The sequence below is a fragment of the Panicum virgatum genome, chromosome 9K, assembly GCF_016808335.1.
Source record: "Panicum virgatum strain AP13 chromosome 9K, P.virgatum_v5, whole genome shotgun sequence".
In the NCBI taxonomy this organism is placed as follows: domain Eukaryota; kingdom Viridiplantae; phylum Streptophyta; class Magnoliopsida; order Poales; family Poaceae; genus Panicum; species Panicum virgatum.
In genome coordinates, this window is record NC_053144.1 from 59,602,951 (window position 1) to 59,619,881 (window position 16,931).

At 56.1% G+C, this 16,931-nt stretch overlaps 3 protein-coding genes across 4 annotated transcripts; 2 read left to right on the forward strand and 1 right to left on the reverse strand.

Annotated features, from left to right (window-relative positions):
• Positions 1-17: 17 nt before the first annotated feature.
• Positions 18-2,613, reverse strand: LOC120652861 (RNA polymerase sigma factor sigB-like). Its single transcript, XM_039930794.1, has 6 exons — positions 2,256-2,613; positions 1,598-2,131; positions 1,102-1,332; positions 869-1,009; positions 556-753; positions 18-460 (listed from the first exon to the last, which is right to left on the reverse strand). Exons 1-6 carry the CDS (start codon positions 2,448-2,450, stop codon positions 167-169), a joined length of 1,593 nt encoding a protein of 530 aa, XP_039786728.1. The 5' UTR covers positions 2,451-2,613; the 3' UTR covers positions 18-166.
• Positions 2,614-6,411: 3,798 nt separating this feature from the next.
• Positions 6,412-7,900, forward strand: LOC120652864 (translation initiation factor IF-2-like). The gene has a single exon (XM_039930797.1). It carries the CDS (start codon positions 6,948-6,950, stop codon positions 7,461-7,463), a length of 516 nt encoding a protein of 171 aa, XP_039786731.1. The 5' UTR covers positions 6,412-6,947; the 3' UTR covers positions 7,464-7,900.
• A 5,093-nt stretch (positions 7,901-12,993) lies between these two features.
• On the forward strand, positions 12,994-15,083 carry LOC120652865. Of its 2 annotated transcripts, none has more exons than XM_039930798.1 (2): positions 12,994-13,426; positions 13,494-15,083. In XM_039930798.1, exon 2 carries the CDS (start codon positions 13,516-13,518, stop codon positions 14,920-14,922), a length of 1,407 nt encoding a protein of 468 aa, XP_039786732.1. In that variant the 5' UTR covers positions 12,994-13,426; positions 13,494-13,515; the 3' UTR covers positions 14,923-15,083. The 2 variants fall into 2 exon arrangements, with proteins under 2 accessions (XP_039786732.1, XP_039786733.1); XM_039930799.1 differs by having other exon boundaries at positions 13,000-13,328.
• Positions 15,084-16,931: the final 1,848 nt, after the last annotated feature.

Genomic DNA, 16,931 nt, shown 5'->3' on the forward strand with positions numbered 1-16,931 from the left:
GTGCGTTCTTTACGTACTTTACATGAACCAGCAAAATGATACGTTAAATCCCTTTCAAAAAGATGGTGTATATACATCTTATGTACGTTAGTTATACACGTACTAAAAATGATACGATTATACACGTACTAGAAATCGTATAGTCGTCAGGAAAAGGCCGCTGCCGCTACCAGCTCTCCGCCGGCTGCAGGTAGTGCTGCAGCGACCGCACCTTGTCCTTGCCCCGCAGCTTCCGGAAGGCGCCCAGCTCGATCTGCCGGATCCGCTCCCGGCTCACCCCGAGGAGCTGCCCGATGCCGTGCAGGGTCCGCGGCCGCCCGCCCTCGATGCCGAACCGGTACCGCATCACCTGCCTCTCGCGCGGGCTCAGGCTGCCCAGCGCCCTCTCCACCTCCTCCTTCATCAGCCACCGGTGCAGCACCTCCTCCGCCGTCTCCGCGCTGGCGTCCGGCATGATCTCCTGCCGCAGTGTCCGTGAAGCGAGCTCAGCTGCCATCGCGTGTTCTACTAGAGCGTCGACACGACATGGATCGGAGGAGGAGGAGGACAACGAACCTGGTATGTCACGTCCGTGCACCCGACCTTGCCGGTGAGGGAGACGGTGTACTTTGGGAGGCTCATCGCCGCCTCCACCCGCCGGATCGGCATGCCGGTGTCCAGCGCGATCTCTTCGTTGCTGGGCAGCCGTTTCAGCTGACGGTGGAGCCGGCGCCAGCATTCCTTCACTCGGGAACTTGCATCGGCCATGTGCGACTGCGGAACGGCATGAGAGAATTTGTGGGCATCATGGAACACCAAATTAAACTGAGCTGTGAGCAGCATCAAGAAATCCAAAGATGAAAGTTCAAGGAGGAGGAAGAGAACATACTGGCAGCCGAATTATCTGAGTCTGTTCTAAAACAGACTTGCGTATTGCTTGTTTGATCCACCAGTGAGAATACGTCGAGAATCTAAAACCCTTTGAAGCATCAAACTTTTCCGCACCTCGTATCAAGCCTTGCATCCCATCCTGCCATGGAGAAATGGAATGCAAAATGTGAGATTCAAACAGAACAAATGAGGAATGTTTCGCTTATTTCTGGAGAAGCACATGTGAAGCACCTGAATAAGATCAGAAAGCTCCATTCCGGGGCCTTCATGCTCCCTTGCAATTGAGATCACAAGTCGCACATTAGATTTCACCATCCTGTTCTTGCAGTAAACTCCGTAATTCAGGCGTTTCCGCAAAGTGCGCTCGTCGGTTCCAGCTGCTGCTGCCCACTGGGAGAATGTTGGTTCACCACCATTGTAGTGTGCAAGCTCCTTCTGGATTGCCTCCAGTTTCAGAAGGTCCTGCATATGTTCATTGCGCCATACATGATAAGCTTAGCCTGATGGTATGGTAGCAACAGAACAACAGTAATTGGCAGAAACACGTGATGAAAATCAAGAAAATGGTTTGTTGATTTCCTCAGTTGGAAAAAAGGTCAGTTCGTGATCAGCAGCACCTTGCTGCAACACTCTGCATTTCGCTATCATAATTCAGAAGAACTTCAGAGTACAGAGCACAGACTACAGGATAATACTGCAAATTGGGTTTTAACTTGTGTCTCATTACCTGAATGCCTTCAGAGAACTCGACTTCCTGCTTCGCCGTCAGAAGCCTCGGGCCGGTCATCTTATAGAAGCACCCCAGAGGATTCCGGCAACCCTTCAACCGCTTCTTACTCGAGGTCGAGGAGGACGTTCCGCCGGGTTTACCCTTGCTGAAAGACTTAGCCGCCTTCATCGCTGCCCTAACTCTCCGAGCCCTTCTCTCGGACCGGCGCGCCGACTTCACCGCTACGACGCCCTCCGTGCACTCGCCTTCATCCTCGGACTCGTCGCTGAAAATGCTGCTGAACTCTTCGCCCCCCAGCAATTCGAGGCCGGCGCGCCTGGACTCCCACCTCGCCTCGGTGCGGCGGACCTCTCTTGCCAAGAAGCCGTCCTCCGAGTCATCACGCTGAGGCGAGTCTGTCCGGTGGTCCCTTCGCGCCATCCGGGCTACTTCTCCGGCGAGCTCGGCCGCCGCTCGAGCTAGAGCGACGGCCTCCGCGGCTGCGGCCGTCACCATGGCCTCCTTGTTGAGAAGCGCCTCACCGAAACCCCCCTGGTTGCCGCATTCGAAGGAAAGAAGATGACAAGAACAGTTTAGGAATGCCGAATGCCCCAGTCCAACCCATATCTCCTTGTGCAGAGATCAGACGAGACGGAGTCATGGAGATTAACGTTACCGGAAGTGTTCGGTGAAGCGAAGGCGGCGACCCGACGGATAAGCACTCGATAAGCTCCGCATCGACGACTGCCGTGGATGTCACGGAGCAATTTACACGGCCGGGGCGGGAGCCTGCGCCGCCGGCGGGCTCCCTGAACACCGCCGCGCGGGTGGAAGTGGGGCACTTGAACCGCGGCGGCGCGAGGAACGCCATCGACGGTGGCCCGTAGCAGGCAGCCTCTCGGCAAATGTGCGTCGAGGGGGTCGCGGCCGAGCGGCGTAAGTGAAAGTGAACGCGTGGACGAGCAGGGGCGCGGTGAGGCTGCGGGGAAGGAGTTTCAGAAGCGGGAGGAGGGGTGCGGGAGGAGGAAGCGGATAAGAGAAGCTGGGGACGGGACGGGATCGGGCGGAAAAGGAAGCGGCCACCTCCCGCGGCCAAGCCGCGGCCGCCGGCCAAGTTATGGGCCAGGCCAAGAGTAGCAGGCTATGATTTGTCCGACCACGTTGTGGGCCGGGCCGAGAAGACCAGGCTGTGTGTGATCCGTCCGGCACGATTGGTACACGGCCCAGGAGTTCCTTACCGTGTTTGTTTACATTTTTTTTTCCTTGGATCGATCAACCCCTTCTGCATTTATACCGTTGAACATACATAAATATTCCATTCCTAGTTATCATGTTGTTTCCTAGAGAAACCACGGGAGATTTTGCGCGGTCCCAGCTGGAGTAACAGGCACGTGCAACCGTGTCTGGCTCCCCAGGGGCGACTCGGGCGGAGCCGCTCCCACCACCGTGCTGCCACCCTCCGCGTGCCCGCCCCCCACCTAGCCTAGCCGTCGCCCTAGCGGCCGCCGGAAGTCCGGGCGGCCGCCAGGAAGGCGGCGGCGGGGCGGTCAGTGGCCCCGCGCCCGTTTTCTCCCTTCTCCTCACCTTTTCCCCATATGAGCAAATCCTAGATATGCCGCCGTCGCCAACCCCCACCGCCACCCCTACTCCAGCGCCACCTCCGTCACCCGTGCCGGTGCCTGGACCCACCCCGCGCCGTCCCTAAGCCCGGCGCTGCTGCCTCCTCCCCGTCACCGGCTCCTACCCCGGCGGCCGGCGTGCGCGCGCGGGTGGTAGCGCTCGGCGCCTGCGCGCGCCTGCCCGCCGCTGCGGCGGAGGCTGAGAAGATCCACGCACTCCTCGTCAAGTATGGCGTCCCGCGGGCCGCCTCCGACGTCCACGCGTGCACCTCCCTGGTCCGCGCCTACGCGCGGTTCAGCCGCGTGCGTGACGCGCGGAAGGTGTTCGAAGGAATGCCGGACTGGACAGTGGTCTCCTGGAACGTCCTGCTGGATGCGCTCCAGCCCCCCGGCGGTGGCTGGTGCCGCCGCCACGCTGCTTCGAAGGGGCCTGCAACCGTCGGTCCTGTGCGCGGCTAGGCCCTCCACTCTTCCCCTCGCCGCCGGAGGCGAGCTGGTGGCTCCACCGCAGGGGCGCCGCACATCCTCCACGCCACCTCCGCTCTGGTCGTCTCCCTGCACACCGTGCGTCCTCCGAGGATTGAGGATTGAGGTCTAGGCGAAAGCCTTTTTCTGCCTGTGCGGGCCGATGACGATGATGTCCTCGGGATGCCGTCTTCCTTCTTGAAGGCATCATCAAAGGGCCTCCTCTTCCTTGCGCCATTGCCACTGGTGACGATCGTTGCTCCATTGCTGTCTTCCACAAGTGTCCGCTGTTGGTGCCTCTACTTCGTCGACGCTCTCCTTGTTGTTGGAGATACCATATCAAATGCCGGGCGTCGCCATTACCGGCCCTCCCTCCTTTGGGGCTTCCTCCCCCTGAAGGGCGTTGGATGGTGGTATGCGGCGTTCGGATGTGCCCCCACTGATATTACCATCAGCTCGAAGGGAGGTCGTCGTTTCCTGTGACATCTTGGTCAGGCTGCTCCTCCCCACCCTTAGCCCCCATTCTGTTGGCAAGCCCTCCCAGTTCGTTGGAGGGTGGTCACAAGACGGCGTAGCCGCGACGGGTGTGGTGGTGGCACTTTGGCTATGGTGAACCTGCCAAGTAAGTATCTTGGCAGTGGCTCCCTTGGAAGACCACCACTCCCCCCTTTCATGTCTGCAACCATTTTACAAGCCTGTTGGTGTTCCTTTTGAATTCTGCTGTTGCTCCACAAGTACCAGATGATGGCGCCTCTACTTCGTCGGTGCTCTCCTTGTTGACGGGATATCAAAATCAAATGCCAGTCGTCACTTCTGCCGGCCTTCCCTCCTTTGGGGCTTCCTCCCCTCGAAGGGCGTTGGATGGCGGTATGCGGCGTCTGGATGTGCCTCATTTGGTAGTACCGTCAGCTTGAAGGGAGGTCGTCGTTAGGGCTGGAAAAAAAGCTCGCGGCTCGCGAGCCGGCTCGGGCTCGGAGCGGCTCGGCTCGGCTCGGCTCGCAGCGGCTCGCGAGCCTGGAACGAGCCGAGCCGAGCCTCTTTTCTCGGCTCGCTAAAATACCGAGCCGAGCGGAGCCAGCTCGCTCTGACTCGCGAGCCGGCTCGCGAGCTGAGCCACCTATGGACCACTTGTCAATTGTCATGTAATTTAAAATGTTTTCTCTTCATTTTACCTTGTTGTGGCTATGGTACTGTTAAAATCTTGATATGGTACTGTTAAAATCTTTATGTAGTACTGTTAAAATCTTGATGTGGTTGCACTCTTGTATGTGATCTGTGAATATGTGAACTGTGATGCAAATATGCAATAACTAGATGTGGCTCGCGAGCCGATAACGAGCCGAGCCGAGCCTCTTTCAACAGCTCGTGAAATTACCGAGCCGAGCCAGGCTCGACTCGTTGGATGACCGAGCCGCGGCGAGCCGAGCCGAGCGGCTCGGCTCGGCTCGTTTCCAGCCCTAGTCGTCGTTTCCGGTGACATTTTGGTCAGGATGCCCCGCTTACCCTTAGCCGCCATTCGGTTGGTAAACCCTCCCAAATCGTTGGAGGGTAACCACAGAGCGGCGTAGTTGCGAGGGGTGTTGTGGTGGCACTTTGGCTGCGGTGAACCTAGCAAGCAAGTTGTTCGGCGCTGGTCCCATGGACGTTTGGTAGAATACATTTGGTGTACTCTTGAGCTGCATTAGAATTGTGATGTTTCCATGTAACCTCTCCTGTATTTTCTCTCTTTTCAGCCTAGCCGACCTCATGTTGTTCTCCCTCGACTTGCCGAGATAATCTTTATAAGCGTCATTGTAACGGTTCCGTCTCGAACTCTTTCGATCAATGAAATAGTAGGTGGGGATTTCTCCCCCGCCCCCCCCCCCCCCTGAATTTGTTCGGAAAAAAATGTTGTTGCCTAGAGTAATTCATTCCTTGTTGGCATCTCCAAGGGCAGCCTCGCGCAAGTATTTGTCCGCCAGCTGTACCCTCTTCCCGGATGAGCGGCGCGTACAGCGTGGACACGTCTTTCCCGGTGACGACTACGGGCACGCGCTGGTTGTCCTGCGGGCTGTACTGTCCCGGCAGCTGCACGCTGGTGGGGTTGTCCGCGATGTTCATGAGTTCATCAGCGTTGCGTTCACCATCTGGTTGCTTACCGTGTACTGCGTCGCGCCGGCGTCGAGGTCGAGGTCGTTGATGATGAAGAGCGCACGCCTTTCCGGACCGTGTCCGCCACCTGCCGGCGCCTCTGCCTGATCAGCTTCGCCGGCTCCCCGGCGCTGCCGCTCTCGAGCTCCCCGGCGCTCATCATGATAGGTCTCCAGATCGCATCCGCACAGCGGCACAACAATCGTGGATCAGGCAGAGAAGGAGGAATAAACGAATCTTGTGTGCATTGATGCCCATCTTGGCGAAGACGAACTCGCACTGGATCTGAGCGACTTGCCCTGCCCCTTGCCGCCGCCCGTCATGCCGAGGATGAGTGGCACCTCGACGCCGGGCACGTCCGCGGAAGTTCTTGCCGATGCGGACGTCTGGACGTACGGCCACCTTGTCCATGAACGCCGACACGACACTGACGACGTATCGGCTACGCGTCTCCAAGTTCTACGGAGTAGCGCACAAAACTACTCTCGCATGGCATGGAAAAGGACGTGTTAAAAGTATCCGCGAAGAAATTGAACATAGCACGGGCACTTGCGATGATTAACCTAACCCACCACCTTGCCCTGCACTGCAACCCCTCTTTATTTTTTCTTCCCCAGTTGCGCTTCCAATTCAGTGAACCAAAGGCTCATCACTAGTCAGTCGTACAGCCCCAGCAATTTCTAATTCGGCTAAGTTTTGACGTCCCGGAACCTCCACGCCGCCGGCGGCACCGGCACGTGACGTGACAGGCGACATGTTTAGCATCTCGGCGAGGGGATCAAATCGCCAGTCTGCTGTCACGCATCCCGAGTCTGGTCGTCGATCCCAAATCCGGTCAGAGCCTCACAACTGCGGAACGGAAACGGCTCGCGGGAAGCGAGCGGAACGGAGCGAGCGTTACACGCTAAACAAGGGAACCGCCGCGCCGTTGGCTCCCCACCGTCCACGCCGCCCCCGCGTCGCCTCCAAACCCGGCCGCCCACTCGCCACCGCGCCGCTCTTTATAGCCATCCACGCGCCCCGCATGCACGCACGCAAGCAGCCAAGCCCCTCTCCCCCCCGCGCGATCCGAACAGAGCGCGAGTCTCGCCGCGGCCGCCCGAGGCAGAGGTAGAAGGGGATCGCGTCGCGGCGATCCGTCCCGCTGCGGATCGATGGAGGTGAAGGTGTCCGGATCAGGCGACGCGGCGCGGGGCGCGTCCCCGACCGCCTCCGGCTCCAAGAAGCGGCCGCCCAGCCGGCTGCAGAAGCAGGCGCCGGCGTCGCTGCAGCTGGAGCAGGGCGCCGCCGGCGCGGGGCCGGGCGCGGGCGCGGGGGCGTGGGGCGACGGGAGGGCGGCGATCCCGCTCCTGTCGCCGCTCGTCACGTCGCCCGCGATGCCGGTGTGGGAGGCGGACCGGTCGGGGGGCGGCAGGAGGGAGGGAGGCGGGGAGCAGGCCGACGGGAGGAACGGCGGCGAGCAGCAGCAGCAGCAGCGTGGCGCCGCCCGGCACGGCGGCGGCGGGGAGCGCCAGGCGCACGACGCGTCCCCCAGGTCGTCCGCGCCCGCGCCTGCGGCCGGCGGGGGATGGCGGCACCCGGCGCTCCAGGCGCCGGTTGCGGAGCCGGCGTCCCTCGTGCCCTTGTTCAAGTCGCAGTGCGCGGTGGAGGCGCGCAACGCGCCGCAATGAAGGAAGGCGGGTGCTCGACCACCAGACGACAAGCGCTCTCGTGGCAGGAGCCGCGGCGACGATGAAGCCACCGCCGGCTCTCTCGTCTTGGCCGGCGGCGTGATCTCTCCCCTAGCTTTGCCTGTACAATCTGGTTGCAGCCCTTTGTGAATACTTCAACCCTCTCTGGCTTCGGCGATGGCTTGATGTTTGGGAAATTGTCCATTTGACATGGCTTCTCTAGCTTAGTCATTTTAGCCATTGTTGACATGATCTAATAAAGCATTGGCATTCAGCTAAGGGCACGTACAACGGTAGTTCCCAAGCTGTCTATGTAGTGCCAGGTTTCACAGTTAAGTGAGGGGAGTGAGCCATGCCATCGTCTCACGATACACAGGCTGCTGCTCGCGCTCCAGTATTGCTCAAACATCAGAGAAATGACAATCGGTTTGCAATCCTTTCGTTGATTCCCCATATAAATATCAGGTTTACGTCAGCTCATGGCAAGAACATACTACAGGTAACAGCAAAACTAGAGTGAAATTCATAACGAACTAGCACTGCTATCACAAGCAGTTGACAACAGTGCATCACATACGTAATACATGCATGGAACCGATCTAGGACGAGATGAATCTTGACATGGAACATCACAAGCAGCAGTGACCAGAATGGATATAGAGGGACAGTTGCCTCAGGATTCAACAAAATCGGTGGCATCCTTCGTGCATCAAACCTGAATGACCCTCCATTCTCAAAGCCTCCGTGCGGAGCAGGGTGGATGTGGGAGCAGAAAGAGTCACCAAGTGATGGTGTCGAAGGCATACGGTCCCTGCTAAGGGGGGATCGTTGATTCCAATTGGTGTTGGGCATGGAGGGAGGCAGCCACAACCCACAGTGCATTTTTGTTGCAGGGGACGAGAGGAAGCGGGGGAACATATGAGAGTACTCAACCGTTCAAATTATACATGTACTGAGGTACAAAACTGATTTAACACAATTTTGTTCATTTCAAAGGAGAATTCTGTAATGCTGTTGGTACCGTGCAGGGTCAATCCCTACTCGACCTGGCACCGTGCCTTTGTAATGCTGTTGGTGCTCGAATTAAAAAGCAACGAACTGTGGCTCAGGCGCTGCAAGGTGATCAATGGATTCAAGATATATCTGGGGCTCTGACCGTGCAAATCCTGTTGGAGTACTTGCACATTTGGGATCGAACGCGGGAAATTCAACTTCTGGAGAATCAACCTGATAAAATCTGCTGGAAGTGGACTCCCGATAAGGTATTTTCCACCTCCTCTGCTTATTCAGCCTTCTTCATTGGACAACACCCGATCGAGGGAGCGAAGCTGCTTCACAAAACTAGGGCGCCAGCCAAATGCAAATTCTTCATTTGGCTTGTACTGCATGACCGATGTTGGACAGCTGCTAGGCGCAAAAGGCATGGCCTGCAGGATGACGACTCTTGTGTGCTTTGCGCCCAATCCTCAGAAACTATTGATCATCTGTTGATTACCTGTCCGTTCTCTCGAGAGATATGGTTCAAGGTTTTGCACAAGGTCGGATGGGATTTTGCGGTGCCCAATGTGCAAACTGAAAAATTTACAACCTGGTGGACCGATATAAGGAAGCAAATTCCCAGATCTAATAGACGTGGTTTTGACTCTTTGGTTGTCCTCATTTGCTGGCAGATCTGGAAGGAGAGGAATAATATAACTTTTGATCGCAGTACTAGCAAGATAGATGGGGGCGTGGTACGTGTTATAGATGAGATCACAGCTGGTCTCATGCGGGTTACAAGCAGCTAGAGCTGGCTTTCTCAGGTTCCTTAGTGCCCTCAGGTCGCGAATTTGTACTTGTATAGTCTTTTTGTTTGAACTCTTTTGTATGGCCGGCTTCTCCCCGAAGTCTGGCCTTATGTAACTTTTTCTCTCTCTTCTTAATGAAAAACGTGCTCAAACACGGTCGCGAAAAAAAGGAGAATTCTATAAGCACTTAACAATAACAATGTTAACAAAAAAAAAGTGCTCAATAGAGTTTAGGGATCCAGATGCACGATTTGAGAGTTTAGGGACCCAAGCGAAATCTCGGGACAAGTTTGGAGACCTAGAATGCAATTTACTCTCTAAGTGTTTTGTTCACCCGCCGCTTGTTGCACGTGATAAAATGAAAGTACACGTAAATATCAGTTGATATCATCTTTAATTTGCTATTGGTTTATATGGACATGTTTATAGGGGCCGCATTTGACAGAGGTTCAAGGTTACATTTTGAATTTGAAATTTTCTTGACCAATCTATTACTTTGGATTATCCCCCAATCTCGCATTCTGCTATTTTCACTAGAAAGAGTCTCTTCTGAAAAAAAACGATTATTTTCAAGCATCAATATTCCATCTGTTATTCTCCAAAAAAAACTTCCATCTGTATACCTTTTTACATATGTATAACATCGTCATTTGGACACCTACACATATGGAGCCGGGCAATAGCATGTCTGGCTTAGGTAAAAAATCTAGCTAAATGAAAAGGTAAAAAACTATGTAAAAAAATAAATAGCTTCTCAAAGAGTAGGAAAACCAACAGTTTATCTAAACTAGCTCTTCAAATCACCTCCCTCCCGTCCCCTCCCGTACCCACCCTCTCGTCGAGATCCCGCAAATGCTGCAGCCCGCGTCGTGCTCCGCCGGTCCGGTTCCGAGCTCCCGCCGCGGGCGCGACGCCGCCGGCGGGTGCGAGCTTCCCCACCGGCAGGTCCGAGCTCCGCCGCCGGTCCGGGTCCGAGCTCCCGCAGCGAGCTCAGCAGCCGGCGGCCGCCGCCGGGCGCGACCTCCGCCGCCGCGGGTCTAGCTCCGGGAGGACGACAGGCGTGCGGGAAAGGGTGGGCCACGCGTGAACAGGAGGATGATGGCGAACGGCAGGCATAAGCAAAGATGCCTACCGGGAAAGCCGGGACGGAGGAGATAGCGACGCCATGACTTTGCATAGGCTGTTGGAAACGAGTTTTAGGATCTTTTCTCTTTTTTTACCTATCCATGATGATTTGCATAAGCTGTTGGGCACTCTACTCAGATTTGCAGGCCTCCTATTTCTAATAATCCTGCTTGTTGGTGCGTTCATATTCAGAGTTCAATTTCTGCAAATAATGAGATACAAAGCTGAGTATCACTGAAACTCTGGAACACATTACCGTTGCACAGAAAGAGAGTGCACTCGTAAATTTCTAATACATCAGAAATATAATGCAACTGCACATCATTGCTGAGGCTTGCAGAAAATAATGCAATTATCAGGTTATCGAAGCAGAATCTGTACAATGTTTCTCAACAGAACCTTCTCATGTCCATTTGAGTGCTTACCTTCTTGCATAACAACGTTATGCAGATTTTCAAAGAAGCCATGCTTATTTATTTATGATTCAAACATCGATAGACGATAAGTTTGATTCTTTTCACTTTGTGGAATGGTTTCTGTTTTTTTTAGAATTGGAATGGTTTCTTTTTTTTTTGAGTGGAAATGGAATGGTTTCTGCTAAATCAATCTGGTACTTCTTGCCGTAAAGGCCCAATGCAACATCCTGCTCGCCCTGGCCCATAAATTTAGGATTCAGCAATCGGTGTTTCTTTGTATCTTATCGGGCCTAATGCATCCATGACAAGGATTCGTGATACATAATAATATGGTCCCTCCATGATGCATAGAAACTCTCCAAAATAGTGTAAAAAAATCTGCATCTTCTCTTATGTGAGATTGTTTTGGTCGCAAACATTTTTCCACGTCTCTACGGGAATCGAGATATTCAATATTTGTCGGTACCTGTAACAGAGATACTCACTCTTACTGCGGGAAGATAGGACCCGCGTAGTTATTCGTAACTGCGCACAAAGGACGGATTAGCCAGGCCCCACGGGTCAGGCTCTTTTCTCACCAAGCCAATGGCCCCGGACCCGTCCTCCGCCGGGGTATGGGTCCGGAGAAGCCACATGTCCCTAAGAAAAGGAAACTCCGAGCTGACAGCCGAGGCCTCGGACCCCCCATAGAGGTCCGGGACCTCCTGCCTCCATCCGGACCTCCCTTCCCGCGTGGAGGTCCGGAGCCGCCACGTGGCCCGGAGGCACGGGCGCGGACTCGTGCGCAAGTCTTCCGCTGGAAGACAGATGGTTGAGGCGTGCTCTGTCGCCACAGCACGCGGGACAGCCTTTGTCAGGCCTCACTGTGCACCGCGTATTACCAAGGTACACAGTGTAGCCGCTTGTGCCGCACCCGCGCAGAGCCCGTCTGCCGCATTAATTGGATACGACGGCACGGCACTTTTCCATCATGCCTCCTACGCCGCAAGCTACGCGGCCCGTTCAGCTACGTGGCAGACAACGCCGCTAGCTATGCCTGCCGCCGCTCCGACAAGACAGCGCCTGGACACGCCGGACGAAGGATTCCGGGAGCCGGCAATGGAATCCAGAAGAGGGATCTCCTTCGCCTGCGACGCCATGATTATGAACAGTACGTTAACTTGTACTGCATCGTTGGGCCCACCTGTCGGGGTCCCAACGGCCATGTACGCGCCCCCTTTGAGATATAAAAGGGGCTCGCTGTACAGAGGGAGGCTCTCCAGACACACACAAGCCCTCGCGAACTCTCTCGATGCAAGGCAATACAACACACAGTGGACGTAGGGTATTACGCTCCGGCGGCCCGAACCACTCTAATCCCGCTGTGTTCATCGTGTTCTTGAGCGAGATCGAACTAGGACTAGCTAACCCCTGAGTACACACCCTCTGGACTTAGGCGGGTGCCTTCCTCCACCCGACTGTGGTTTGCAGCACCACGACAATATTAAATCGCTGCAACATTTTTTTTGTCTGGCTTGAACGGCGCGAAAATCTCATGAAACTCCTGGGTTGAACATCTCGTACCCAAGGACGACGCACAACACATTGACCGTGACTTTGGGCGAGCAAAAAGCAAGCACGGGACACGACCATGCTGCCCCGTGGCCGGGATGGGGACAAAGGTACGCTACGTTACGTACGTGGTGGTGTGGTCAAAATTCAAAAGGGCGGGCAGCCCCTGGCCCTTCTTTTTCCCAAGTGACGACGCGCCCGGACCCCGGGTGGTTTCCACTTCCACGGGACGCCTGTTGGTGGCGCGCCTCTCTTTTGGCTGGCTCGATCCCGTCCGTCCATCGGCACCAACAAGGGCGACGCAACGCACCCGCTGCGGCGCACGATTATTGACGTGCACTGCAGATGGAAGTGCACGAAAAGGTCTCCCCCGATTCCAGTGGGTAGAATCCGTGCAGCGCTCCCTGCACGGTGCGCCTCTTTTTTCCAAAGCGCACTTAAGGCAGGGGGGAGAAAACGACGGCCATCACTCGTGACCAAGGCGACATGTCGGGACGCGCCATGCGCCCCTCCACATGCTGCTCCAGTGCCAGCGCCAGGGACGCGTCGTGGTCGTGGACGTGGATCGGATCGGACATGTTCCGGCGAGACGAGGAAAAGACTCGAGACGGGGGGAGCGAAGCGTCGCCGTCGCCGAAGACTTGCGCGGCGGATCCCAGTCAGTCTCCGGCGGGGCCGGCCCCGTCGCTTCTTTCTTTATAGTAACCCGGAAGAAAGACTTGCTGAGTGGTAGGGGGGAGCTGTGCTGCACCGCGCCTCGCCTGCATCTGCATGCGGTCGAACTCGAAGAACCGGCCAGCGGGCCGCTGCCGGCGCGCACATGGCCGCCTGGGATTTGCTTCTTGACCCGGGCTGCGGCTGCCGCTGCCGGCCGTGTCGCGCGCTCGGGCGGCCGACTGCCCGTCTGCTCTTCGCCTGCTGCGTGGGAGCTTGCTCGCTTGCTTAGCTCTGCTGCTGCTCTTTGCTGTTAAACGCGTTGTGTCCACGTGAGAATTCCTGACTCCCTCATCTCATACGTATGATCTCTCGCCATTCTCCAACTATAAACCTCCATTCAGTCGCCGCCGCTGCTGCTGCAGCTAAGGTCAACTGCATACAGAGCTGCTTGCTTGTTTCTTTCTTGGGATTTAATTTCTACTAACGTACTACAGGCGAGCGGTTTGGTTTCCGGCCATGCCGGCCAGGTCGTGGCTCGCCGACCTGCGGTCGCGGCTCGGCGCCGGCGCCAGGGCCGACGGGCTCGGCATCCTGGCCTTCGAGGCGGCGGCCACCATGTCGCGGCTCGTCTCGCTCCACCGGACGCTGTCCGACGCGGAGCTCCGGAGGCTCCGCGCCGACGCTCTGCGCGCCGAGGGCGTCGCGCGCCTGACGTCCGCGGACCAGAGCCTCCTGCTCCGCCTCGCGTGCGGCGAGCTCGCGGCGGACCTCGACCGCGCCGCCGGCGCCGTCGCGCGCCTCGGCGCGCGGTGCGCCTGCTCGGAGGCCCCGGCCCCGCTCCTGCGGGACTTCGACCGCTTCTACGCCGAGGCCAAGCGGGGCCGCCTCGCGCAGCTGGACGCCGCGGTCGGCTTCTCCAGGGCCGCCGGGAAGCTGTTCCGGAAGATGGAGCGCCACGTCGCCGCGGCCGCGAAGCTGTACGAGGAAATGGACGCGCTCAGGGAGCTGGAGGCGTCGGAGCGGCGGATGGAGCACTGGAGGCAGCACAGCGGCCCCATCCCGGCGCAGCCGGCGCAGGGCCAGAAGCCGGCAGCCGAGTCCGGCGAGAAGCTGATGCGCGCGCTCAGGGCGCAGCGGCACAAGGTGCGACGGCTCATGAAGGGATCGCTCTGGAGCGTCGACGCCGGCAAGGCGGCGAAGCTCATGGCCAAGTCAGTCCTCGCCGTGCTCGCGCGCATCTCCATTGCCTTTGGCGCTTTCGTCCCAGGTCTGCCGCCTTTGACGGCGGGACGCACGTGGCCGCTCGGCCGCTCGTCCGGCCCGTTGCACCGGTCGGCGGCGCCTGGCGCCGCGCTCCGGCACTCGGCTCCCATCTTGGGCCAGAAAGACGCCGCCACGTCCGTACTGGAATCGATCAAGCCATCAGCGAGCACGGTCGGCGGCTCGGGCATGGAGCTGCGGTACGCGAACGTGATCCTGTCGGTGGAGACGCTGCTCGCGGCGCTGAGGCCGGCGGCAGGTGACGGCGAGGAAGGGATGATCGACCTGTCCAAGAGAGACGGGCTTTACAAGATGCTGCCCGTCAGCATCCGCGAGGCCGTGAACGCGAAGCTGAGGGAGAGCTGGAGAGGGCGGGCGGTGGACGAGGAGGCCGCGGCGGCGTCGAGGGGCGAAGCGGAGGCCGTGCTGCGGTGGCTGGGCCCGATGGCGCACGACACCGTGCGGTGGAGCGACGAGCGCAGCATGGAGCAGGGGCAGCGGTTCAGCATGCAGCCGCGCGCGCTGATGGTGCAGACGCTGCACTTCGCTGACCGGAGAAAGGCGGATGCCGCGATCGTCGACGTGCTCGTCCGCCTCAGCTGCGTGTGCTGGTACGACGATGAGCGGCGCCGGCTAGAGTCCGTGGACTGGGACGACGAGTAGCCGCTACTGATTTCTGAGCGGCGGATCGTGGATTGCAGTATTGCAGTGTGTGTGAAAAATTATTACGAGGCATCTGTATATATAACTACATGTGAAAATTATTGCGAGCCATCTGTAAAAATTATTCCATCCAAAATTATTCATTTTGACCTTGCTGAATACATAGACTTCTGCTATGACTTCTGCTATGAATCTAGAAAAATCAAATCGACTAATAATTTAAAATAGATGGAGCAGTATAAACAATTGAATTGATGTTTCTGTTTCGTCGAACCTACAAGAAGCTCGGGTGTTTTGGAGCCATGGTTGGTGCTCCGCAGCATGCCTCCCAATGCAACTCGGATCGCTGCCAACCGGAACTGCACGTGGAGGACATCCTGTGGGTGGGGCCAACGACGGCGACCATGAGGGCGGTGGGAGATAGTGGCGGGAGTGGTGCGACGAGAGCGGTGAGGTTTCCTGGAGAGACCCGACACATTCCGCCAGAACGCTGACCGCTGTGGTAGGGTATAGGCACCACGAGCAGGGACAAAGTAACGAGCACATGGAACGGCTGGAAGAAGAAAATTTGTGTAGCCTTTGGATGGAAGACACCAATGATCAAGAAAATCGAGGGTTCTGCCCTAGCAAAATACTCAACTATACGCAGACAGTTCCTGCTGTTTTGGTCGATGCTATGCATAACAATAGAGAAGAACCGAGTGATCTTGAGCGATTCAAATTTTAGTCGAGTGATTTTGACCCTTTGCTGAAGATGCCCTGGCCTGGCCTTGCTTCTCTTTCCTCCCAGCAAATGCAAAACCTAGATAGAACAACGAACTTGGCCAATAACTTGTTCCCCAATCTTTCCATCTTGTACCGGTCTCTGATGAGCTAGTTCCAACATAAGGACTGCGTTGTTCTTTTCTTCTGGAAGATGCTATAGGTTTAATCTTTTCGGTCTATCCAATCGAGACCCTCTGATGAAGTTCGAATGACTTTCCTTGCCTATTCTTCTTCCCAGTAGCAGCTAGATGCTATGCTTGGTGTGGCGACTGATTAGATGAAGAAAAAAAATTAATGGAAGTCAGCCCAGCAAATAGAAACCGAATGGGCTTGAAAATTGGTCTGTGAAGGTGCGGCATCATTTCGGCCTGAGAACGAAGCAGCGATGGCCCAGTAGCTAAGGCCTGATAACGAAGCAGACCAAAGAAAAAAATGCAAACCGGCCCGCCTGGCGAAATTAAATTTTGCACATCTTGTCCATGTACTGTCTTTTTCTTTTTTTAAATATAGGTTGTGATTAGCAAGCTGCATAAGAGACTATCCAGACCTGCATAATGTAGACTTGGATGTTTGGTAATTTTAATAGGCCCATTAGCCAGACTCCGGTTGTGCAAATGGCTCTGTACAATTTGCATAATGGAAAACACAAATAAGGCTCGTCTCTGATTGTGCAGGCTGCACAACACCCCGACTGGCCAAGTTTTGGCGCCATCCTAGCTAGTAGCTACAACAGGGAGCAATACACCCATCCAATTAAAATCTTATGCGGGTCAAGACAAGATAAGCAGCCAACCAAACAAATCGTAATACTATGTAAGCTTGGCTTAGGCTGACCGTACATAGCTCCTAGATCCTAGCCATGCTAGAAATAAACCAAGTAACCAATCATATCATACACTCTTAAAAAGGTGAACATAGTTTTGCCAAAAAAAAACTCCTTTCATCGCGCTTAAACATATATGACGTCTATTGGTTGATTTGTCCACGTTATATATTTGAGAAGGGACAATGGCAGCAGAGCCGGCCAACGAGTCAAGGAGGGGCTCATTCTTCCTCCAATTTCTTCTTTCTCCTTCACTTTTTCTTTCTCTCCCTTTCTCTTCCTTCTTCTTCAAAAATTGTGGGGGGCTTAAGAAAGGCTCCATTGCCTAGAAGACAGTAGGGGGCTCGAGCCTCGTCTACCCCACCGCTAGATCCAGCCATGAGAACTGAAGTAGTCATGTAGATACTGTACATACCCACCC